The 26,376-nt window shown below is 44.4% G+C and overlaps 1 protein-coding gene across 2 annotated transcripts in view; it reads left to right on the top strand.

The window, feature by feature from the left end:
* The first annotated feature begins 222 nt into the window (after positions 1 to 222).
* Cd86 (CD86 molecule) overlaps positions 223 to 26,376 on the top strand; it is a 64,092-nt gene continuing 37,938 nt past the window's right edge. Inside the window, exon 1 of one of the 2 annotated variants that reach the window (XM_038345935.1) lies at positions 223 to 345. In XM_038345935.1, coding sequence (XP_038201863.1) covers positions 332 to 345 — 14 coding nt within the window. In that variant the 5' untranslated portion in view covers positions 223 to 331. Of the gene's footprint in view, positions 346 to 22,146; positions 22,221 to 26,376 lie in introns of those variants that run through there. The other variant, XM_038345934.1, reaches the window with a different exon arrangement.

The following is a 26,376-nucleotide window of genomic DNA, read 5'->3' as shown; positions in this document are numbered from 1 at the left end:
TTCTTTTTCCTGTAGCCTATTGATTCAGTGTCTTGGGCTTCTGAGTTTCACTTGAACATCGTGTCTGGAATCCAAGGCACTGAATTGTTTTTAAAAATTCAAGATTTAGACCCAAATCAAATAATCTACAAAGCAAGGAAAGGGTTAAAATATTTTCCTCAAGTCTAAGAAAAGAGGAAGAACTCTTAAGTAAAAGTCAACGGGGTTCACAGTCATTGCTGAGGAAGGCAGAGGAGCGACAAGCGCGTAAGAGTGATTCCTTGGGGGCAGCCACAGACTCGAACAACTGGACTCGCGGTGGGCTTGTGCCAGAACTATCAGACGCCCCAAGATGGATCCCAGATGGTGAGCAATTGCTTCTACTCTTTGTGCTGTGGCTTCTGGATTATGACCTTAGCGGGAGGCTGAGACTGGAGACCATGCTCTCATTTCTGTCCTTCCTGCCAGCTGCCCCAAGCTCTCAGGAGCAATGCCCAAGGGTGGCCAAAATGAGAGCCCCAAGAAGCTAGAGGGCAATTTATTGAAAAGAGTAACTGGAAACTGTTCCTTTTTTTTTTTCCTACAATGACTCTGTTTCTACAAAAAAAAAGGGGGGGGGGGGGGTTAAATGTCTGCATAAGCGGTATGGTGAGAAATTAGAGGCAGATTTCTTTTCTTTCTTTCTTTCTTTCTTTCTTTCTTTCTTTCTTTCTTTCTTTCTTTCTTTCTTTCTTTTTGGTACATCAGAGTTGTTTGGTCAAATAAAGACTAAGACCAGGCAAGAGGAGAAAGGTCAAAGAAAATTCAGAGGAAGGGCACAGCCAGTTCTGTGAATGTGTGGGTTCCGCATCCATGGACTCAGAGGCCAACTGTGAGCATCTTTCCACGTAAGATAGAAATGTAGCTGGCCCACAGCTGTGCTTATACTGAGTGGTCACAGGGCTCTCCGCTGTAGCTCATTTACATGGTATAGGCATTGTATGTAATCTAGAGATCATTTAAAGTATGTGGGGATATGCAAATTACTACCCCTCATTTTTATTGGAAATGTGAACAGCCAAGATTTTGGTATTTGTGAAGATTCTTGGGGGTGACAAAGTACAAGAAAAAAGAAAAACAAAGTAAAAAAATGAGACATGGGCGACTGGGAATGATGCAGTTACCCAGAGTCAGGGAGGGGTACGCCTAGTGTGCTGTGTTCTTAACTAGCGTCTTTGGATTAACGTCACACTTCACAATGGTGTCCAGACAGACGGTATTAGTATGTTCATTAACAGCTGAGTTGAGAAAAGAGAGAGCACTCTCTCATGGCTACAGAACTCTCGCCTGCTTTGCTCTGGCAAGTTCCCAGGACACGGACTTCCTGGAGGGAAACATGCCTTGGCTTCTCTTGCTCGGGCAGCTGGAGGCACCATCATTTGCTCCCCTGTATTGTTACAGCGTTTTGATGTCCTCCCGGGTACCCCAGCATTTACTGGTTTGAGAAAAGCCTTTGCTGCTTTTGTTTCAGAATATTAAAGTTTTCCAAGTAAAACTTATTTTCCTCTCTAGCAAAAAAATTTAAAATTTCATGTATATATGAAAAAGTTTCAGGATTTCAAGTTTTCATGAACTGTAGGCGTGATCCTACTGAATTGTGCTGGTACTGCCTGCGGATGTCTATACGATCACAGGCTGTCGTCTATATGGTTCTTGTTTAAGTTGTTCTTTGTTGCCGGGTGGTGGTGGCGCACGCCTTTAATCCTAGCACTCGGGAGGCAGAGGCAGGCGGATCTCTGTGAGTTCGAGACCAGCCTGGTCTACAAGAGCTAGTTCCAGGACAGGCTCCAAAGCCACAGAGAAACCCTGTCGCGAAAAATAAAAAAAAAAAAAAAAAAAAAAAAAGAAGAAGAAGAAAGAAAGAAAGAAAGTTGTTCTTTGTTTCAATGCCCCAAGCCAGTTATGAGTGATAAATAGCAACAAATAGTGTTGAATTTTAGCAGAAATAAAACTGATGTAACTCACAGGAGTAAATTATCATTTTTCTCTGTCAAGGTGGCAGATGTTAAATTTCACAAACAAGAATTTCTCCATGTTACTAGTGAGAGAGGGCTATATATCTTTATTGCCCCCGATGGCTATGTGCTCCTGGCTAATAACCCACCAAATACACTAGCTATCCTTTAAGTTTTATGTTGTTTAACAAAATGGTCCATCTTTTAGGATGCAATAATATATGTCAATAAAAGTTTGATGACATAAAAATTGTCCATGCCATTTTTATAATGAGAAAAACCATAGGAACAATTATTTGAAAATAAATGACTATTTATGAAGCCTCCATAATGGAAATCATGAATTTATTTTTAAAAAAATCTCTATTAAAGGGCAATTTCTAATGTGCTCAACTTATAGGGGAAAGTAGAAGGCATGGTGCTCTCTGACCCTTTGGTAGATGACACTTGAGTGACATGTTAGAAGCATGGGTGGGCTTACTTTTTAGTGCACTTTTAACTCTGAAGCACGTCTGTGGGGAGAAAATCAAAAGCTGATTTAAAAAAAGAAACCAAGAACTACAGTGATTTGTGTGTGTGTGTGTGTGTGTGTGTGTGTGTCTGCTTTCACTCAGAAATGGTGGGAGTCCACTGCTAGGGCTCTAGCCTTTTGCTTTGAATTGTGCTTTTCTGGTTTTGGTGGTTGCTGGGTATTTGAATACCAGACCCCACATAGACACATCTTCTGGCTCTGGGCTTGGACAAGCTACTCAACCATTCTAATCTTCAGTTTCTTCTAGTGTGGCTGACAGTGAAGTCATGTGTGGTTGTGAGGTTTAAATGTGATGGTGTATATAAAGTGCTTAGAATTTTGCTTTATTAATTACCTTTATTCCTCACTTTATTGTTGCTGTTATGGTTAAGAAACGAAAAGAAAATTGTGTATCAAAGATTAAATAGCCTTATAATAAGTTTCTTGGGACTAGAATTCAGGAAGCTTGGTGTCCTAAGTCCTGTTGTTCCTCCCCAAAAGTGTTCATTGTCTTTGGAGCTTGGTAAGACAATTCCCTAGCTATATTTCTCGAGGGCAGACCTGAAGCAAGCTGGTCCCAAGGACAGTGGCAGCCTCCATTGAGTGCCTGGTTCCAGTGGGAAGCCACACACTGGGAAAGGAAGCAGAGGGAAAAGAGGGTGCGGGGAGAAAGCGTGAGCAAAGGGTTAATGGAAGACAGGAAATGGCTCAAAAACTAGCTATGGCAGCATCAGAGCAAAAAGGACGAGTGAGCACTGGAATCCACAGGATTTGCTTGGGCGTTGTTTGTTCTGGTTTTGTTTCTTTTGTTGTTCTTATTATGGTTTTGTTTTTGGAGATGGTCTCTTTACCTAGTCCTGACTGTCTTGGAACTGACTATGGAGACCAGGCTGGCCTGAAACTCACAGACATTGACTTGCCTCTGTCTTCTGAGTGCTGGAATTAAAGCTGTGTGCCACCATGCCAGGCTTTGTTTTTTTTTTGTTTGTTTAGTTGATTGGTTGGTTTTTTTGTTTTGTTTTGTTTGTTACGTGTGTGGAGTCTGGAAAAGGGAGGAGAAGATACAAGCATGTGGTAGCATCCCTAATAATGGAGGACAAAGGCATGGAGTGAGTTTGGGGCAAATGGAGAGAGGAGACCTATGAGGGGTTCATTTGCTGACAGGGAGTTTGAACAGCTAGATGGAGATGCCTGCATAGCACATATGCTAGTGCCAGTCCAAGGAAGATCTGCGGCAGGGTAGACATTGAGAGTCCTTAGCATAAGTAGAATTGGTAGTTGAAATTCTCATATGGGTGAGTTCTCAGGGAGCAGGCTAGTGGGTTTAGAAGTTTAGATGGAAACTGGAAAACCTTGACAGGGAAGAGGATAAGGAAGAGCACTCTAGAATGAAGACGAAAGAGAGGCTGAAGAGTTGGAGTAAACCAGGTCTAAAGTGGTATCGTGGAGGCCTAAATGCGAGAAGAGAAGAGCAAGGATGTGTTCACGGAGGGACAAAGCATATTGGTCAAAATTCTGCATTGAGTGATATGCACATGAGCTATAATGGAGAAAGTGATTCCAATGATTGTGTTAAGGGCCCTTCTCCTACCTCTCAAGCCATATATTGAAATCTAATCCTTCACTATCTCAGAATGTGACCATATTTGTAGATGGGGCTTTTTACGGAGATAAAATAAAATGGGGTCATGAGAGTGTGTCTTAATCTAAGTTTGTAAATGAGGCAAGGAAATTTGGGTAGAGAAACAAATATCGGGGAAGAAAATGAGCCAGCTAGTCAAGAAGAGCAGCCAGGAGCAGAGTCCTCCCTGACAGTGCTCAGAAGGAGCCAACACAGTAGATACCTTCATCTGGTACGTTTGGCTTCCAGAAGAAAAAAAGGAAGAAGAAAGGAAAAGGAAAAAGAAGGGAGGGAGGGAGAGAGCAAGGGAAGATGGGAGGGAGGAAGATGTATTGTTTCTTTATTTGGTCTTTGCTACTCTGTTACCACAACCCTAGCCGAGGAAGACACATGGTGACAGTGCAGAGTGCAGCCCGGTCTGAGAGATGGGTGAGACACTAGAAAGAAATTAGGTCGTCTCGGAGGACAAAAACATTTCACGAAGAAGGTTGTCTCACTGTGAAATACCATGGAAAGGTGAAGTAGCATGACCAGGAGGATCCAGACTCTCGGCGGCCTTTCCAGCGCTCTCAGTTACACAGAGACAACTGGCTTCAGGAAGCCTAGAACGGGAGGCAGCCCAGAGGGACACCTTCTAGAGAAAGTTTGATACAAAAATAATACCTGACCCCTGAGCAAACTGCACAGGGCTGACACAGGGTTGGGAGCTCCAGAGATAGCTCAGCAGTTAAGATTACCCGTACCAGGCAGCTCACAACCACCTGTAACTCCAGCTCCAAGCAAATCTAATACCTCTGGCTCTGTGTGTACCCATGTGCTCATACACACAGATAAACATGTTTTAAAATAAATCATCATAGAAATGACATAAAGTCTTCAGCTAGACCTGAAATACCCTATTCCCACGTTTACAAGCTAAGCAAAGAACAAAATCGATAATTCCTTTTCAACCCAAAACTGATTTGGAAAGGATTTCAGAAACAAAGGAATGTGTACAGCTACCATTTCACATGGTTGGTGTACCAACACAGATTCTGGACTGTATTGTCGCGTTTAAAGAAACATGCTTATCTGAGGCTTCTCGGAGAAAGATTTTGGTGATAAAACAAGCTTAACTGAAACCTTAGGGAGTACCCATAGTTTATATCAGTAAGCAGACAGAAAAAACGCAATAGAACTGGAAGACAGAAGCATGAAATCATTTGCTTGGAAAGCTTCGAACAAAAAAGAATACATGGCCAGGTGTGGTGGCTCAAGCTTTAACCCCAGCACTTGGAAGGCAGAGGCAGGAGGATCTCTGTGATGCTGGACACTTGACTCTATCCTGGTGTGTTCTAGGCCAAACGAGTCTACCTAGTGAGTGAGACCATTTCAAAGAAAGTCCAAAATTTGGGATGGAAAGGTGGCTACGAGGTTAAAAGTACTTACTGTTCTTCCAGGAGAACTGAGTTCAGTTCCAAGTTACCACATCAGGCAGCTCTTAGCTACCTGTAACTACAGTTACAGGGAATATAACAGCCTTCCTGGCTTCCTTAGAAGTACTTGCACATAGCTGGTGACAGGCACACACACACACACACATCAATAAAACAAGTCTTTTAAACAGGAAGCATCTGTACTAATAGGAAACCATTATATAAGCAACCTGATTATCATAGATCCATATCGTTCAGCTTCAAAGTATTCAGATTTAATGAGAGTAAAGTTCTAATAAAAATAGAAATGAGTGAACATATAGTTATGTGAGCTGGTTAGTAAATGACAGCCTGAAATTGGCAAAATTGGGGAAACCTACAACACTCAACTAACCAGAAGGTAAACCTAGTTTGTCCTCCCCATCTTACAGTGACTTTTCAACCAACTAAACAAATATTTATCAAGAATCTGAGAGTTTGAAAGCACCAGAGGAAGTACACACTAAATGAGTGGTGTTTTATTTTATAGTGTAATTGGAAATAGAAGCAATTATAAAATGGCTAAAGAAACCCGATGCGGTTAATCATTCAATAGGCAATATCTCTCTTGCTGTGTCTCTGTCTCTCTGTCTCTGTCTCTCTCTCCCTCTCGTGTGTTTGTTAGGTAGGTGAGCCTAGGCTTAGATCCTTGTACCTCTACCTCTCAAGGGCTGGGATTCCGGGCCTGTGTCACTATGCCTGGCTCTACTCATTTAGTTTTCAAAAAAAAAAAAAGACAAAAGAAAAAAATGTTCATCTTACCAAAAATTAAATAAATAGCAATCAAACACTATGAACACATTTTCATTCATCAGCCAGAACAGTAAAATAAATAATCCAATTAGAAATAGGCAAAGCATGTAATAGGAGAGTTTTCCAAAGAAGACAAATTAACACATGGCAGGATGATCAGAATTATTAACTCTTGTTGAAATAAAAGTTAGCACCACAGCAAACTATTACCACATCTCTATTAGTGTGTTCAAAATTAAAAAACAAAAACTAAACCAACCACTGGCCCCACCAATGCTGGTAGCATGCAGAGAAACAGAACTGTTCTGTTTGGGGAGGGTTGAAATGGCACAGGCCCTCTGTAGATATCTTTGATGGTTTCTTACAAATATAAAAACACTCTATAACTGTATGGCTGCAATAATTGCCATTTATCTCAGAGAAACGAAAACCTGTATTCACACAAGCATTCACACCAACTTCATTTAAAACAGTCAAATTCAAAAAGAGAAAGAAGACAAAGAAATTGCTCTTAGTGTGAGGAGTTAAACAAGCCTGGCACATGCCCACCATGGAATAACGCTAAGCAATGAAAAGGGATGAGCTATTTTTACACCCAAAAACTCCAATGAATCTCTAAGGAATTACCCTAAGTGAAATGCCAGTCCCCAAGTTACAAGCTTCTTCTTCCACTTACCTGCCATTGTAACAGAGACAGAGACCAGACTGGTAGTTGCCATGGTTATGGAGATGTGGAAAGTAGAACTTGGGGTTACTGGGATACACAGTTATCAAAGGTCAGCACAGGATACAGGGGGGTAATGTTATTCTGTATCTAGTACATATTTTGTTAGTCGTATTTTAAGTTGTGTGTGTCTGTGAGTGCGTACGTGGACATGAGTACAGGTACCCGAGGAGGCCAAAGGTAGAGTTGGGTCCCTGGAATTGGAGTTGCAGGCAACTATGAGCCTCCTGACATGGGTTCTGGGAACTTAACTCAAATCTCCTGCAAGAGCAATGCACACCTTAACCACTGAGCCATCTCTTCGACTCCTTGTTCTTGACAATGGCACTCATTACATGAGCTTACATTACCAATGTGATAGAAATGCATAGCACGTCACACAGAGAAAGATGAACGTGGGTAACATTGGTGACATCGGAATAGGTTTTGTGGATTGTTCTTTGTTGAGTTCCTGGCTTTGGCACTCTAAAAGTCACTTCCATTAGAAGAAATAGGTGAAAGAGGAGGTCTAGGAAACAGAATCTTACCTATAACCTAGAAAGTACAATAGTTGACCTCCTAATTGTAGACATGAGGGAAGGCTAAATGCAGGTGAATATGCTGAGCCAAACCACAAAGCCACCTAAACTTCATTTAGTAAGGTGGAATGCCCAAAACATTAAAGTAAAATCCTGCCCCATAATAGGTGACCCAGTTAAGATTTTCAAGAATTGCTTATGAAAATCTGTTTTCTGCCTTTTTGAATTTTAATATTTACATCTGCTTCAAGGCTCTGTGAGTGCTGGCAATCACTCTACAGCTGAGCTAATATCAGTAGCCCCTTTTGTACAGTTTCAGAACTCACTAGTAATCCAGGTGAGTCTTAAACCTCTAACATTCCTGACTTAGGGTTTCAAATATCTGAGATTACAGGCTTTTGGATGTGTGCCCTATGTTCGGCTCTCTGCTTCGATCTTGTAGTGACTGTTTTAAGCATTAGTTTCTATGGATGGCTATACCCACATTCCTAATTCAATTCTTGGAGACAGATGAACAGCCATTTTATATACTATCAAAATGCTTATATACCTTGCAATAACTTCACCTCCGTGGAAGCTCATTAAATAATGAGAAAGAAACAGATTTATTCACAGAACTGACTATCACATCATTATTTAATATAATAAAAACCAAGAATCAACCTAAATGGCTAACAGTGTTTAATAATCGATGGATGGATCAAAAGATTAACCATGAAGCTGAAAGTAACGTTTTAATAACAGAAGATGGCACAGACTATGTGATGCAGATATGGAAGCAGCAAGCATGTCACAACTCAGTGTCTGCTTCTAGACTGTGCAGTTATCAAACAAGGAATCTTTGACAGCAATTGCCAAATCCACAGTAAACTGACATCATCCTGCTAAACTCAGTGCAAGGATGTTTATAGCAGTCTTGTGGTCAGACTGGAGAGTTGGCTCATCATTTAAGAGCACTTGTTCCCCTTCCAGGTGACCCGGATCTGATTCCCAGCACCCATAGGGTGGCTCACAACCATCTATAACTGCAGTTCCAGGAGGTCAGACAACCCTCCTCTGACCTCAGGCACCTGGCACATGCGGTACGCAGACATTCATGCAGACAACACACCCACACCTATAAAGTAAAGGGAAGCCTTGAATGTAAAGTACTCCCATGGTGAAGGTGAGCTTCTACACAGGACTGGCCGTCAAAGACCCTGAGATGCTAGACATGAGTGTGTGGGTCTGTGGTTTCTGCTGAACCTGTGAGGTGTAAATGGCGGAATTGGCATTATGCCTGCCAGTCCGCCCCTCTCCAAATTAGTCTCCACACGGTTGTCCTGTGTAAAGACAAGCAGAGCCTGGACTTGCTTTTCAGGAGTTAGAAAGGTAAACATCACAAACATTTGATGAGATACCCTGACTTTTACAGAACTGTTCACATAAGTGTCTGGAAGGGCTTGGTTTGGCCTCTGATATTGACTTTATCTTGACCTCCTGACCTCTGTCAGGGCAACAGGGATCAGAGGGAGAATGAGCAAGTGGGAGGGAAATGGTTTAGAAAGATCAGTGGGGCCAGGCTGCGATGAGTCACGGCCAGAAAGGCGGACCCTGGGACTGTTTGCTTATTAATTTACTCAGTAATATTGGGGCAATGAGGGTGAATCAGACAGGGATTCTGTGTAGAAGCTATGGCCACTCTACGAAGGGCAAACACCAGAGCTGACAGCTCTTACTCTCTGGCAGGAATAATGTTACTTGATACTATATCATGCTATCTTATTTAATCTTCATAACTGCGGATGTTATTTCCTATTGGTCACAGGTAAAACTTCAGTCTTGAACATCACTAAACTATCAGAACCAGTCTGATTCTAGGCCTTAGCTCTGTATATTATATAAGATTTGTGTGTGTATATGCATGTACATGTGTATGTATGCATGTACGTGTGTGTGTGTGTGTGTACATGCGTATGTCTGTGTCTGTGTGCCTGTGTCTATGTCCATGTGTGCCTGTGGGTCTGTCTCTGTATGTGCCTGTGTCTATGTCTGTCTGTGTGTGCCTATGTGTCTGTGTGTCTGTCTCTCTGTGTGTGTCTATGTTTGTGTCTGTCTGTCTGTGTGTCTTTCTGTGTGTTTGCATAAGCCTGTTGTCTGTGTGTCTGTGTCTATGTCTGTGTGTATGCCTGTGTGTTTGTCTGTGTCTAACTGTGCATGTCTGTGTGTCTGTCTGTGTCTGTGTCTATGTCTCTGTGTCTGTGTATTTATCTGTGTCTATGCATGTGTGTGTTGGGGAGGTTACTTGTAACAGCATAAAAAATTATGGTTATGTGCAGAGATTTGAACTCAGGGCTCAGGAAATGGTTTAATGGGTAAAGTTCCTGTTCTGTAAGAAAGAAGACCTGGATGTTATTCCCTGTGACCATGTAAAGCTGCACACCTGTAATCCCAGTGCTGGGGAAGCAAAGACAGGTGGATCCTAGAGGGTCCATGGCCATCAGTCCAGTGGGGTCAGTGACTTCCAAGTTCAGTAAGAGACCTTGTCTCAAAAATTAATGTGGAGAATGGTTGAGGAAGACACCAAGCTTGACCTCAGGCTTCCACATGCACACACACATACATGTACACACAAACACGAGTGCCCATGTACACGGGCACACATACCCCGCCATGGACTAAGTGGCATGAGACATGCTCTGGTGACCAAGAAATAGGGACAGGAGCCAGGAGAGAGCCAGTAGTCTGGGACAGGAACAAAATTAGAAAGAGAGTGGACAGGAAAGGCCAGAGCCAAGAAGTGGTTGCCAGACAGTCATCAAAATAGCAAAATAAAACAAAAGCCTTCATTAAAATTAATGGCCAATACTTCTTGTAATCTGAAAAACCCACATAAGCCTGAATTCTGTTTTCCCATGAAGGATTTGCGTGTCTGTAGCTACAAGCCATATTTCCCACAGAGAGTGCAGTCAGTCAGTAGAGCCTGTCCACATTCAGTGGAGACCAGGGCTCCAAGCCCACGTGGCTGCTTCCACTCGAGTGTATGACTTTCTTAGACTTTCTGTACACGCATCTAAGAACCTTCATGTAGAGAGCAGGAATAACCGCTAACCAGGGCAAAGCAGGCAGGAAATCTGTCAGAGACAGCTGCACGCACGTCAGGATCCGGTCAGACAACCTCCTCAAGATAGTCAGCCAGGCTTTTCTCTGAGATCTCTGCCCTGGAAGGAAGCAAGCATGGAAGGAAGTTACTTGGGGGTGGACAGGAACTAGATTGAGAAAGCAGTGAGGGAGGTGAGAATTGGAAAGAAAGGGAGAGTTCGGAGAGCAGAGATCAAACAGTGAACATGCTTGCCCCTGGCTGGTTCCTGGTTCTGTTTCCAGGCTTCCCTGGTTTAAATGTTCATGACTGTCAGGGAAAATGGAGATCAGAAAAGAGGAGTGAAGTAGGGGATCCAAAACCCAGATTCGTAAAAGCCTGTAAATGTATTTTTACATGAGCTTACAGTATGGTCTATTTACTTACTTACTTACTTACTTACTTACTTACTTACTTACTTACTTACTCATTTTTGGAGGGTCTTACTTAATTCTAGGGGGCCTTAGGAAAATATTTCTTTGGATTGAAGGAAATTTACACAGGCTTTTAACTTCTCTGAGCTACAGTTTCTGTGTCTGTTGGAAAGGTGAGTGGCTCTAGACTTTCGGAGGATAAGGAGAAAGTGAAGGAAAGGAGAAGCACCGAGGGTGGGAGGAATGCGATGGAGCACGTTGTTTCTGTGATGCCCAGGGCCCATGCTGAAAACTCATTGTGGTTGTCACCCCCAAATCCTGGCAGCTGCCTAATGGCTTAGATCTTTTCCACCAACGGAAAAGAATTTTATGATCCAGCTGCCAGCTCAAGGTGGCACGAATAGTAGGCAGAATAAAGGGGCTCATTTGCAAAGTGTCGAGCCATTCAGCAATCACGTAACAGTTAAAAAAAAAAGTATGCTGCCATCTTTCTGTCGCTCTGACACCAGTCATGCAGCATTGTAGTGATGAGCTGAGCAGACACATCATAGCATGATGAGCTAGCGGTTTGACCCAATTCCATACCCTACTGGCTATCTGAAGTCACAGGCTGTGTCTGTGTCTGGTAAGGGAACTAACATCCTTGAAAGTCAGTTTCCTCACATGTCAAACATTTTACATTCATGATAAAGATGTCATAAAGAACTATAGGCCTAGAGTAACAGCAGGATGCCCACCTCGTTGCTTGGCAGAACCCCGCCTTCAATCAGCAGATACACTGAGCCACATTCTGGACCTGCGACTATGTATCAAGTACCACAAATCCACAGGGGAGAGAACTATGGTCCCCACCCTGGGGCTTGCAGGACAAGGAAATTATAAACCCAACAAAAAACTGTTGTGATGGGTGGATAAATAGTGTTGTCTGAGTGTGAGGAAGACACAGGTGTCCTGGAAAGAGTAGATGAGGTCAACAGAAAGGCCTCAGGGATAAAAGATCCTTCATTGTGAGGGCAAGGAAGGGGTTCTGGGCATGAGGGTCAGCTTATGTGACATTAACAGAGGCAAAAAGCCTTCATAGAGCCTGGAGGTCAGAAAAGAGCAAATACAGGATATAAGCAGCAGGTACCTCATAGAGGATGATTAATGAAGCCAGAAAAGTGAATTTGGGTTTAGGCAGTGTCTCGCTCAGAAGAGGGACCTCACTTGTGAGGAACAAGGAACAGGTCATGTAAGCAGGGAAGTTTCATGGCCAGGAGACTGATACCATAGTCCAGCAAGAAGTGAGGAGGAATCCAAAATTAGCCACTAATGGATTAGAAGTAGATGATGAAGGGGAAAGGAGAGGAAAGGGTGACGTCAACACAATGCATGTGAGCCAGTGTATGAAAATGACCCCCCACTCCTTCCTGACCACAGCCATCCCAACGGACCAAAACAAAAACAAGAGGACCCCTCTTTCAAAAATAATCTCTTTTGTTTGCATGCAAATAGGCCAGGCATAGTGAAAGTGTAACCTAGATGCCATGTTTGTCTCCAGTCCGTGACACACAGTGGTCATATTGGTCCTTCAGCATCATGGCTCTGCACATCCCAACTGTGCCATTCCATGCAGGGCTCATTTCATATTGCTTTCAGTCTAAAGAAGGCGAAAAGTGCGGCCTTTTTCAGAAGCGAGTGTCAGGTGCCGTGATGTTGGGTTTTACCAAGAAAATTTCTTCCAAATAGCATCATCTGTTAGAATGTTCTAGATAGAGAAGGTACGAGGAGTAGAAAGGAGTTTAAACAGGACAGACAGACAGAAAGACAGACAGACAGACAGACAGACAGACAATACCTCAGTGGTCCTACACTACTGATTTGAAATCTAAATCCATGTATGGGTGTGTGTGCACATCTCAAGGGTTCACCGACGTCTTGTGCATTGCTTCTGGCTACAAATAATATCACAGTGTAGTGAGCCTTTGGATGTGCAGAGGTCTTCTTCCAACCCTGTCCTGAAATGGAAGCTTTAAAAAAATCAACCTTCTTTTTTAAAAATAGACTCTGTTCTATGTGCCCGATCTATTTTTTTTACTTTGCTATGCACGTCTTATTTAGACTTTTGCACAAATATTTTGCATGAGGTACTTTCATAAATCCTTGGCTTCCTCAAATTTGCACTACGCTACCATTTGCTAAAATGTGTTACTTTTGTTATGTATGCTTTGCCCTCCTTTGCAAAGACAGAAAAAACATGGACCAATGTCTTCCAGCAAGTCTGACATTTAGAATATTACCTCATTCTGAGTTTTCTAAAGTATGACCCCAGGGAAACCGCAATTTCTCTGAATATATACTCCAACAGAGCACTTGGCATTAAGAGCCTCGGTTTCTGCGTTCCTATTTAATGTTCTCAGCTAATGCTAAGCTTGGAAGGAACGTGGATGTAGGATCAGGTATTTGTTCTGAGTTCTAGAAAGTGGCCTCAGTATTGCTTTCAAACGGTTTGTATGTGTTTCATTTGTCAAAGAAAGGCTTTATGCTCTTTGCCAATGGCCAGACCACCCTAACTTAGGAAGCCCTAGGATAGTGGACCCTACTCAACAGCAGAGTTAGGATATACAGTTGTTAAAATGGAAGGTGAGTTAAGGATCCTTCCATCTGTCTTGGCCCTGTAACTTCTCTCTACTTTGCTATGCATGGCCTCTAGTTGCTTCAGCTGTGCTGTGAAGGGAGGCCATAGCTCCTGGAGAAGCCAGTCTCGAATGAGGGGAAACTTTGAGTTGTGACCTGGACAGCTTAATTAGGATCCACTCTATGCCTTCAATGTGGTATTTTGTCTGCAGGGTGGTGGGTATGACTGAAGCTGAGCATGTTGACAATTGCCTAATGGTCAGCTCCTGGCCTTGCTGGGTGGGTACAGGTCTCCTATATTCAACTGCAGGCCCCCGAAGGGGAGAGAACCTTTCTTTTCTAGCAACCGTTGAACCCAAGGCCAGAATTTTCTAATGGCGCAATGACATGTGTAATTTCAAGTGTATTGTTGGGAAATGGAAAATATGGCTGATATACAGAGGAATGAAGAGAAATCACATATGTGTGCATCTGCGTGTGTCTCTATAGCAGTTAACCCCAGCTCCTATGCAATACGGATACCTGGCCAGCTCTGTTCACACGGTGTCTGGGTGCCCAGTAGACAAGCAAGATAAGAAAGGTCCTCTGATGTCTTCTTCCAGTACCCTGGTCTCCAGTGTCCCTGGGGAGTGGCGATCCCCTCATTTACCCATGCCATGGTCCTTCTCAACCCTAGCTTAATTTCTCTGACCGTTGGTCTGTCTTCTAGTCTCCACACACCCCTGAGTCCATTTTGCCATATCTTCACAGGATGGTAGCCCTCTGCCAGCCCCTGGGTGTTAGGATCAGGAGCTCCCAGTCCGCTGTGGCTGTTGTCACTAGCCTGAGGTCCACCCCGGCTGACCTCCTTCATAGTCTCTGTTTCCTAGAGCTTTAACTACGTCTCCGCAGATACATCAAGTCCTAGCTCAGCAGCACCCTGTGTAGAATGTGCACACCACAGGGTAACTTTGATCCACTCGACAACCTTTCCATATAATCCCCCTTTACTATAAGTGAATGATGTCTTTGGTTCACATACATGTGGGCTGCTGTCAAAGTCCAGCCTTTTTTTTTTCTTGAAGTATTACATGTTGTGAAGAAACAGTCTTTGCACTTGAAAGTGCCCCGCAAATACCCCATGCTGCTCTACTTTCCGGCCTCCCCCTTGCCAACACCCAGGTGAACTGTGTTCCTGGGCTCCAGGTTTTATGTCAGAAACAAATAGACTACACTCAAAGAAATTAATAGACCTCGGCTCTTTCCTACCGTGCATGAACGAGGGCTGTAATTTGCATCGCGAGAGAGTGTGTAAAGGACACCCAAGGGCAGCTAAAGAAGCAGAAAGGCCTGGGAGGAAAGTGGCCTCTGTTGGAGCTTGTAAGAAAAGGGATCCCTTCTTGCCTCACTGACTCACTGGTATGACAAACTACTGAGGCTGAAAAATATTGGAAAAGAAAAAAAAAGGAAACTCAATGCTTTTAACTATATAAAACGTGCTCATGGTACAGACCAGGATTGCATTCTGCTCCCGGACCCCAAAGAGAAAAGAAACTCACTCTGTTTCTAAGAATGCTCTTCCAGGGGAAAAAGATGAAACTGGAAACTTTCATTTCTCTTAAGTTTACCTGGCTTATGGAAAACAGTGAATTTGTTTTCTTTCATGTACTTAAGGAATTGACATTTAAAAAAAAAAAACCTGTTTCTGCACCAGAAGTATGCATAAATTAGTAAAAGAGAAGCTATAAATATGACATTGGAGATTTTTCTCAGCACTGCTGTCTGCCTGGCATTTTGGTGACCAGCGTGGGACATGGGGAAGTGAACCTTTGGACTGTGAAGTTAATGCTAATTCACTTTCCCACTAGTGTAGGAGCCCTCTGAAATGTCACATCATTAATTTAGTTGCTTTGCCAGGAATCAGGGTTTGTGGTTAGTGCGTGTATGTCTTTAAATTAATAGCCTTTATTTTTAGTACAGCTTAGATTCATTTTTTTAAGTTGAGCAGATGATAGTACAGAGAATTCCCACCCTCCTTGTGTCTACCAGGCACCCAGCGTCCCCCATTGTTGCCATCTTTAGTGGGGAGATCATCTGTTAGGACCAGTAAACAGATGCTAACACATTAGTATTAGCCAAGTACACACTTTAGAAGATTAACTTTCTCTCTTTGTGTTTTTCATGGTTTGAGCAAATGTGTACTGCCATGACCACTATTATGCTAGTATACATGACGTATGTGTGCTATTTGTCTATCCCCTACCTTTGCCCTACTTTGATGGTTGCTCTGGCAACCACCAGTCTCATGTTATGATCTCCATGTGTTATCTTCTTCAAGATGTCATGTTATTGGAATTATATACTATGTAGTCTGCTCAGACTGGCTTCGTTACTTAAGTTGAAGTCATTTAAGTATTCTTCATGTATTTCATATCCTGGTTGCTCATCCCCTTTCGTCATTAAAGCACATTCCATTACATGGATGTAGAAGTTGTCTGTTCACCTATTGAAGGGCATTTTTCTTTTTCATATTGATCACCTGAATGTTTTCTTTGAAGTAATTTATTTAAGTATTTTTTAATTTTAAGATTTATTTTAATTTTGAATTATGTGTGTGCGACTATGTGTGTGTGTGTGTGTGTGTGTGTGTGAGTGCAGGTGCCACCAGAAGCAGTGCAGGTGCCACCAGAAGCACCGCATGCTCCTGATGCTGGAGTTACGGACAACTGTGACCTGCCTGACACCAGTGCTGGGAAGCAAACTTGGGTCCTGTTGTTTCCAGTGTTGAAGCAGTTATAAACAAATGTTGCCATATGCTTTTGTGTGTAGGCACTCATGCGGTGTTTTCAGTGTGATTGTCAGCTCGTACAACAGAAGCTTGTGCAGTTTTTAAGAGCTTGCTAAACAGTTTCCCAGCCATTCCTATCATTTGTGTTCCTGCTGGGAGGAACGAGTGGGCATGCCTGTTTACCCAGGCAGTCACAAGCGTTTGGTGGTCTCCGGCTTTTATCCTGTTGCCATTCTCACTCACTGCTCTGTGATGGCGTGGCGCTGGCCTTTGCCTACTTCCCACCTTGCTACCTTCTTTGGCCAGGTACAGTGTCAGAGCTTTCGCCCCTTTTGACATCGGGTTGTTTGTTTTCTCGTCGTCGTCTTTTAGACGTTCTTTGTGTCTTTTGTCTCAGAGCCTCTTCATCATATAAGTGTTTGGTGAATATTTTCTTCCCAGTGCTTCCTTTCCCCTCTTAATTAGCGCACACTTATGCTTTAAGGAGAAAGGCTTCCGTGTGTACGGATACAGCAGCAGGGAAAGGAAAATCCGCTACGAACGTTTTGCATGTTGTCCCAGAGGAGAGGAGGTTGACTCATCAGAGTGTCACTGAAAGTGGGGATGGTAACAGCTACCCTGCTTTATGAGCTTCGGTAGCAGGGAAGAGAGTTAGAGAACAACTCAGCTCTGAGCTGCGTTGATTTGCAATTGAGAAGAATTCAGAAGGCGCCAGAGAGATGGCTCAGCAGTTAAGAACACCGGCTCCTCTTCCAGAGGTCCTGGATTCAGTTTCCAGCATCCACATGGTGGCTCACAACCATCTTTAACTCCAGTCCCAGGGGATCGTTTCTACACAGCTTTCTGGCTTCTGCAGGCACTAAACACGTGGCACACAGACATAAATCGAGGCAAAACAAGACCATATAAAACAAAAATGAATAAATCCTTTTATTCTTGGGGGAAAAAGAACAGTTCGGGAATTCTGTCCCCAGACACATTTTATTGCTCTTGCATAGGTGATATTTTGTAAAGAGTTTGAACTCTGTACAGGAATATGAGTATACATGAAGCAGACATTTCCTTATTCAGTGTGTGTGTGTTACTAGGATTGAACCCAGGGTTTTGCACATTCTGAGCAAGTGTGTGTGTGTGTGTGTGTGTGTATGTGTGTGTGTATGTGTGTGTATGTTTGTGTTATTGGAATTGAACCCAGGGTTCTGCACGTTCTGGGCAAGCACTCCGTCACTACACTACACCCTCAGCTTTACTTACTCTATTTTCACTTTTTGGTTTGAGACAGTCTCACTAAGTTGCCCATGCTGGTCTTGAACTCACTCTGTAGCCCAGACAGGCCTTGAAGTTGGTATCCTCCTGTCTCCAAAGTATAGAAGCCCAGTTCCTTGGTTTCTTTTAATTCAGTGTAAACCCACCTCTGAACCAGCACTTTGTCCCTTGGGCAGCAGATGCTGCACTACTGTTCACCCCAGGGGTTCTTTTCTCTCTTTTTTCTTTTTCTTTTTCTTTTCTTTTCTTTTTTCCTCAGGCAAATTTCGAGAAGTTTACTTGGTTTCTGATGAAGGGCCTTGCCTTCTAGTTTGTGCTGGTTGCTATGGGGATGTGAGAACCTGTGCTAGCAGAGCCCACAGTGGTCTGATGAGTCTGGCAGCTCCCCACCCTCTCCATGCTGAGGGTGATGCTATCTGCTGAGACTGCAAGCCTGAGCTGAAGCTATTGCCTCTCCAGGTATGAGTCAGCCACCCTCAGGAAGTCATCACCATGGGAGCGCAAAGGGATGGGTATTTATTTATGTGCCCACTGCCCCTATGGCCCACATGTACTAGGGTGCTCACTGCCCCTATGGCCCACATGTACTAGGGTGCTCACTGCTCCTATGGCCCACATGTACTAGGGTGCTCACTGCCCCTATGGCCCACATGTACTAAGGTGCTCACTGCCCCTATGGCCCACATGTACTAGGTTGCCCACTGCCCCTGTAGCCCACACACTATCCCTTGTCTTCTCTTTCCCTTGCAGTTTAAAGGGAGGAAAGATACTAGCAATGCAGATCCACCTACAAGAATCACCTATCCCATGGGTGTTCGTCACTCATGTCCCCTTGCCTCAGCACCCATCTCTGTGTCAAGGATGCTCAGCAAACAAAAACAATAAACACCGCAATAAATAATGCTATTATAAGTCTTTATGGGAACTACTCTCTTCTGTATTGAAACCATTTCTTCCACACCACCATCAAGAATCCTTCTAGACTGCCATCCATCACAGGCCATGGCAGGTCATTTAGCAAACATGGCTAAAATGGGAAAATGGACCTCAATATTTGTTTGGAAGTTCTAAATGTTTTCAGGTTTCTGGCTCTGTCACACAGAATAGGTCTCAAGTAGGTACTCCCTAGAGGCCAACCTCTTGGGCAACGATTGGGTGAGGACCTCTGGAAGGCATGCTCCCTGCACCTGCCTAATGCCATCTCTGATTCCTCCCCTCCACTGCTTTTCCTTGTCGCTTTGGCTTGATCTGAGGACATCTGGGAATGAGGAGGTGGAGTAATCAGGCACAAAGCAGCTTCCCAAGGTTCCCATAACTTCTCCCTCGCCAGACGCAAGGAACTGATCATCCAGCGCAGCCTTCTGTTAGTGTTCTGCATGGTTAGCCACCATTTTTGTGCCACCCTTTTCACCCTTGCCACTGATGACAGGGATGGGAGCCAGAGAAGACTTTTGATTGGCTGAGAGCTGGCCCTAAACACTGATGCATAGACAAGAGAGATAAGGGGGCAGAGACTTGACCCAACGCGTTCAAAGAAAGTCATGTTAAGGCAGCCCCCGTTGCTGTGTTCAGATAAACGTGAGTTTTGACTGATCAGTGATCATGCTAGCTCTGTACTGCTGAGTCTACTCCGCTAGAATCTATGCTGCTCTCTCTGAGAGAGGCTGCTGGTAGGAAAGATGCTGGTGATTGGGGTCCTAAAGACCACATAATGCATGGAGAGTGGCTGAGCCAGAGTTCCTGTCACTGGCTGAGAGGAGGAACTACTGAGGGATTTTGTATATGTTTTCAGCTAATCTAAAGCAGTCAAATGATATAGTCTACGAAGTAGGACAAGCATCTACATGGTACTGATGGAGCCGGGTTTGAGGAGTAGTAGTGTTGGGATTGTTATCAAAATGACATTTTCATCCAGCTCTCTTAACAGGTGTCACGTCTTCTAGTTATCGCAAGTGAGGAAGCAAAGGCTACACATGAGTCCATAAGGTGACATAGAAAGATCCTGACTTGGCAGGCTGGAGCTGTCTCTAAGGTCCTTCATAGCCTCGCGACTCACCTCTTAGAGCGAGAGGATCCTGTGATGCTACTGTGTCCCTCTGCAGTCACCCAGCTCCTCACTCAAGCATGTCCCTCTCTTCCCTGTAACACCCCATGGGAAGAAGGTGGTCCTAGCAGGAACTGGCGCATGTAGATAAGAGATGAGGAAGGAGGGAAACGGTGGTACAACCTCTCAAAAGAGAACGAGACCCCGCCCTAAGAAAGCATCCGTGTTGAGTGCCATGTGTATACCATCATGTGTATGCCATCCAGTTTAATCCTCAAGGCAAGCATATTTAACACACCATTGCATCTGTGAGAACAGCAGGGAAGGTTAAAACTCTGGTGAGAACACATATTACCAGCACAGCTAGGATGTGAACCTGGGTCTCGGGAATTCCCAAACCCAGTGTAGTGTGTTATTTTTATTCTTTTTTTTGTTTTTAATAAATGATACTGCGTTCTAAAAAATTAATATTAATAAAAAGATTGAAAATAAATGTTCTTAAAATAAGTTAAAAGAAAAACACACCTCATGGTAAGTGGTATGAACAGCTACAATGGCAGAAGTTTGCTATTCAAAATATTTTGATGGAGCTGGTGATGTAACTCAGTGGACAAGTGCTCGCCTAGACTGTGCAAGGTTCTGGATTTGAGCCCCAGGAAAAGAAGTTTTGATAACAATGTATTCAGTGGGACCTACCTTGTGTGTGTGTGTGTGTGTGTGTGTGTTATATAATAAATAAATATATTTATTTTATTTATTTGTGTGTGTGTGTGTGTGTGCACATGTTTGTGAAATGTCAGATCCCTTGGAGATGGAGTTGCAGGCATTTGTGAGCTGCCTAATATGAGTGATGGAGTTCAGACCCCAGTCCTCCAATAGAGCAGTAAGTGCCCTTGACCGCTGAGCTGGCTCTCCAGCTGCATCTTGTATTTTGATTGGTGAGTTCACGGAAAAGAAGAACACTTAAAAATTAAGTGAAATATTAAAGAATTCCCCTGAACTGTGATAAGTGGGTAATTTTTATGTGCTCCAATAAAGAAACCACATGGACCTTTTCAAATCAATGGAAATTACGACCGTAAAATCCAGAGGGCACCCCCAATCCCAGTAGAGCCCATCCAATAAAGGGTGTTTCTAAGATAAGTATATAGAGTCGCTGTAGGGAAGTGATGACTGGTGTGAGTCAGGAGCCAGGCCCCAGCAGGAGCTGGCTGTGAGCAGTCCTGGACTGGAGATAGCTGGGTTTTCAGATCTGTCTGGGAAGACCCATCGGGAGCTCTGTTAACAGAAAGATGGTCTCTGTGGAAAGTTCAAAGTAAAAACTGGGAAAGGCTCAGACGGAAATGAGAAAGTAATAATAAAAACGAGTTAACTTTGTGGTCTACTCCATGCCAGGTGAGTCACCTGCAAGTTTTACCACCAAACCTCATTTGTTTCTCATGACCATGCAGCAAGGAAATCTATTTTCCTGGGGATGCAGCCAGAAGTCTGACTCCAGGACAGCCAACGACCTGTCCGGAGTCCAGGCGGCAAGCCAGGATTTGATGGGGGACTGCCCACCCCAAACCCACACCTCTTCCCTGATTTGTGTCTCTCAGCCATTAGAAAAGGAAGGACCTTGACTCTTTCTGCAGTCCTGCAGGGGTCACCGCTAGTCTCTAAGAAAGCTGGTGAGACTCATTCTGTGGAACTGCCTCTGTCCCAGGTTCACCTCAGAGGCACATAGTGTCCCATCCAACCCCGCTGACTAGAGAGCCAGTGCATAGCTGAAAAGGCTTGGCGGGGGAGGGGCCAGGCATGGTGGAAAGAAGCAATAGAAATGTTCCAGAGTCACACAGGATGAGATTCGACTAGTCTAGCAGCGAGAGTGGTGTGTGGAAACCGGCTTCTAGAAGGATCTGTGGAGAGGTCCTACGAGAAGCGCTCCTCTGCTCACTAGTTGGGAATGAGACTGCACAGACCTGAGCTGTCAGCCGCGGGCTTCACAGATTTTACTCCTGGGACTCTCGGCGCATCAGGGAGGTGTCTGTTGTGTTTGTGAAAGGGGCTGTCTTTGGGGTTTTCCTCAGGGCTTTACACTTGCTGGCTCTCCAAGCGCACGCTTGTAGTCATTCTCGTCAGTGGAAATGCCCACCTGCCAGCAGAAGTTATCTGGAACCAAGCACGGACACAGCCCCTGTCTGTGGTGCCGGTCTCTCTAGTCACTTCCCTTTTCTGTACCTGAGCTCGTCCTCAGTCCTCAGTTTATTTCTCTCAGCACACGGAGTCCTGGCGGCCTGGGGAGCTGACAAGGCTCCTTTTACTTTTTTTTTCTAATCGAAAAAAAAGTACTTTTTTTCTACTTTTTTTTCTTTTAAGCTTCTACTTTTTTTCAAGCTCCTGTAGTCCTCGGGAATGCTACTGTGCTTGTGTGTGTGGTCCCTGAGAGCCGCGGTGGAGAGTCACTGGTGACATGTATGTCCTCAAGACATGTGCAGCCTGGTGAGCACGGGAGACAGACGCTACAGCTGGGGCAGATGTGCAGAGGTGGGCAGTCAGCTGGAGAGGAGATGGGTGAGAGAGGGGAGAGGGTATGTGCTTCAACCTTAGGCAATGACGCTTGAGTTTCTGACTGTCCACATCAGATGTGGGCCGTTACAGAAATGAGTCTCCTCCATCCAGTTATCGGCTGTCATGAGCCAAGAGACAGGACAGGCAGGAAATGGAAGGTACCACTTACCGAATAGCTGGCAGCTGCTCTTGGTTTGGGGGTGCTGGGGGATCCCAGCTGCTCTGCTGTAGAGAAAGCTTTCGGTGGGAACTGGCACTGCCGGAGCTCCTATACGGGGCAATGAGGAGGGAGGAAATTCCCACAGTCTCTCTGCAGTGGCCTCTGAGCACGGATTTGACTTTACTCTGACAGGCCCAGAAATCCTTTCCCTTCTTCCTTCCCATCTGACTGCCTCATCTCAGCATTGGAGACCATTAGCTCATTAGGGAGCAAAAAAAAAAAAGCTACTCTTCGGTCGAAAAGGGGTCCAGGCAGCGGTTTGATGTGTTCCTCATGCTGTGTACACATTTGCATTTATTTGCAAATAGGCTTAAAATATTGCTTCCATTAATAGCAGTGTCAGCTTCTGGAGAGATGGGTGAAAGACAGCTTTTGGCTAAGGGAACTTCCCACTCCTCAAGCTATAATGACTGAGGAGTCGGCCCGGTCTTCTTAGATCAAACTCTCATCTCAGGACTAAAATGAGTATCAGTCCACGCTGTATCATGGTTCTGTATCAAGTCTGCTGCTGTACACACTGTGGATGTGATTTATAGAAACTTAAATGAAATCTGTTTTGAATATCAGTTCATTTATGCATTTAACATATGCTCTCTGGCTTCATAATATGTCCTAGTTATGGGGAGTATCAGAGGGAGTTATATTGCTGAAGCTTCTAGCAGGAAGGTGATATTAATCACAGGGACACCACCATTAGGTGACAAGAAAATGGTTCTGTGTCTGCTCACTGAAGCCACGTCTAGTGCTTCGGGTATTTTATCATCCCTGGGTGGAGAAGAGAATTTGATTTTATGGATCTGCTGCGGATGGGGAGAGGGAACAATCATGACAGCCGGGCTACCAAAACACACCGGCTTCTTCAGGAGAAAAATCAAAAGTTCAGAGGCTGTGTTTCAAAATGAGGCGGAAGTGGGAGTCGGGGGCGGGGAGTCTCTGAGATTGCAGGGGATTGCAGCTGAGAACTCACAGGAGGACCATGGAAACATATCTGACACAGGCCAGCAGGAGAGGGGGAAACTCCTGGGAAGTCTTCCAGAACATGGGCAGGTGTTGGCCACCTACCTTTCAGAGCCAGGCATTTATGGTATTAGAGACAGAGGGAGGAAGAATAGGACCACAGCTCAGGCTCACCACCTTAGACTGGACCCTTGGCCTCCTCTCTGCTCTCCTATGGAAAGTTCTTTCTGAATGATATGGTAGGCACTCTTAGAATCAGGCTGGGAAATAGACGCCATTTTGAACATGAGTAGAGGGAGGCAAAGTGTGCTTTCCGGACATTGTACCTCCTGCCAGGGTCTGGAGCCTTGAGCCATGCTAAGTGCCCCTTCCAGTCCTCGTCTGCCAAACCATGCAATTCCCTTCTGACTTCCATGTCTCAATTAGATCGATTAGCTTGAACTCAATTCCGGGTAGCTAAAAGCAGATTCTCTTTTTCTCTTTCACATGGCGCTTGAGTCGTATGGGGGCTTTCAGAATTTCAGAAACTGCCTTGCCCTAAGGAATGAGTAATAGGGAATCCCAAGGACTGGAGTGCCCTGGAATATCATGGTGCACAGCATGGGGGAGAGGTGCTGTCCCATAGATTGTACCCTGACAACATTGGTTTTTCTATTTGACCGTGGTTTTCGTTCCAAGACAAGGAGAAAGGGGCTCCCCTAGGTGCTAGGATGGGCAGCTGCATAGGGTGAGTCTTGTGGCTCTTATTCCTGGCAGGCGAAGCTCTTGAGTGGCTGGGAAGAGACCTAGGGAAGTAACTATGGCGTGAGATCCCCTTGGCACTTTTTGATAAAAAGGGAAAACTGGCTTGACAATCCATTAATACTTTGAAAGGGGGGGTAACCCCCGTCTCAGAGAAACCTGAGTAGAGATACAGCTAAGAGACCTAGGCATCTGTCTTATACCAAAACTTACTGTTGGGTGGACAGGAAAAGCTAAATGATATCGTCATGTGCCTTCTGGGCAAGGGAGGGGGAAAAAAACCTATATTTTAGTAGTTTAACTATATCAGAGGCGAGTCAAAGCATCCTTTTGTTGTTTGTGAATTTGATAACGTTCTTAGTGGGTGGGCATACTCTGCTTCTGAATGGGTGAAGAAAAGAACAGCGAAGAAAAGGAGAAAAGGAAAGCTAGGTGAGACAGTTCTCTACAAATGAGAGGCCAAATGGGATTTGCTCCAAGGGGATAGAGATGCCCAGTCACACAAATAGACGATGCTGCCGGAGCTAGGAGACGTGACTGGAGAGCGAGATGAGAAGGCGTGGAGCTCAGGCTGAGTGACACATAGCCATAGTCGATTGTGTCCGCGTCTCTCTGGTGGGTGCCCTCTGGACCCCAGGAAGCATTTGAGCTGCTGGTGAGCATCCCATGCACTCAGCCCCTCCCTATCAATGCCCACAACTCCTGCACTGTTAATCTCTTCATTCAGGTCCGTGAGCCTTTTAATCCTGGCCTTCCCAGTCACTCAGACAGCATCCCGCTTTGCCCAGGTCACTGAGAGACTATTTCCTTTTATCGTTTTCTTTTTGTTGTTTTTCCCTCCCTCCCTCCCTCCCTCCCTCCCTCCCTCCTTCCCTCCCTCCCTCCTTCCCTCCCTCCTTCCTTCCTTCATTCCTTCACTCCTTCCTTCTTTCCTTCTTTTCTTCCTTTCTGAGCTATTAATCCCAAACTTGCAATTTCCTCTTTAATCAGATATGAATCCATTATCTGACTTTCCAGCCTTGTTAAACTCTCCTGCACTATTCACAGAAACAATTTCCCATTATTCGTCCAGTCTCTCCCAGAATCTAGTCAGCTTTAAAACAAACAAAACAAAACAACTTGCTGTGAAGAATATGGTCAGTCTTCCATTTCCAAACGTCCTTAAAAGCTAAGGCCATTTCTAAGGGCCGAAAGAGTTGATCAGGGGCTCAGAGGTTAAGTATACTGTCTGCTCTTCTAGAGGACCCTGGTTGTATTCCCAGCACCAACATGGCTCACAACTGCCTGCCAACTGCAACTTCAGGGAATCTGATGCCCTCTTCTGGCCTTTGAAGGCACTGCACACATGTGTTGCACAGACATACCTGCAGTCAAAACACCTGAAAACATAAAAGAGAAAACAATAATTTTGCACAATTCAAGTGATTCTATTTGTTTGTGTCTCAGAAGCTTGTCAAAGCCATAGTGTATTAGACGCAAATGCTCCCAAGACAAAGAAATGATGATTTGAGATGATATTTACACTATTTACCCTGATCTGATCATTGTTTGTTGTTTAAATGTTTTAAAACACCACATTGTGCCCCCAAAATATGCATAACCACTATATGAATTAAAAGTATAAGACTGAACTAAGAGTGGAGCTCAATGTTAAGATGCTGTACAAGGCCTGGGAACCATGCCCAGCACTGCAGAAACAGCAATTTGAGGGGGCAAAAATCTCAAAGAATATTATGCAAATAAAAACAAATACATTGAACTCAGGTACCTGCGTGCACCAAGACTGCAGGTGTGGTGTATAGCCAGGTGAAGCCACCAGCATGTAAGAGTAGCTTGCTGGCAGTTGACAATGGTTCTTGGGTTTACAGTAAGTGGATGTGTATGTCACCTCGTGTGAGTACTGCTCCATACAGTGTCTCCGAAAGAGTTAGTGGAAGCTTGCAGAGCCCTTCAAAGACATAGCAGGTGGCAGCCAGGTCAAGTTCTTGAAAATTAACAGTTGTTGATGATAAAGAGGAACTTGTGAACAATGCTGTGGCTCCGCCCACAACCTGCATAAGTGTCAGAATGAGGGGTCAGCTCCAACACTAGGTCGGGTTTCATCTGCAGTAACAGGAATCGGCTCCAGAAGCCGCTCCTTTGCCTGGCTCCAAGACAAAGGCAGAACCA

Source organism: Arvicola amphibius, chromosome 10 (assembly GCF_903992535.2).
Source record: "Arvicola amphibius chromosome 10, mArvAmp1.2, whole genome shotgun sequence".
NCBI lineage: Eukaryota > Metazoa > Chordata > Mammalia > Rodentia > Cricetidae > Arvicola > Arvicola amphibius.
Note: the sequence above shows the minus strand (reverse complement) of the source record. Positions and strands in the feature narration are given on the sequence as shown.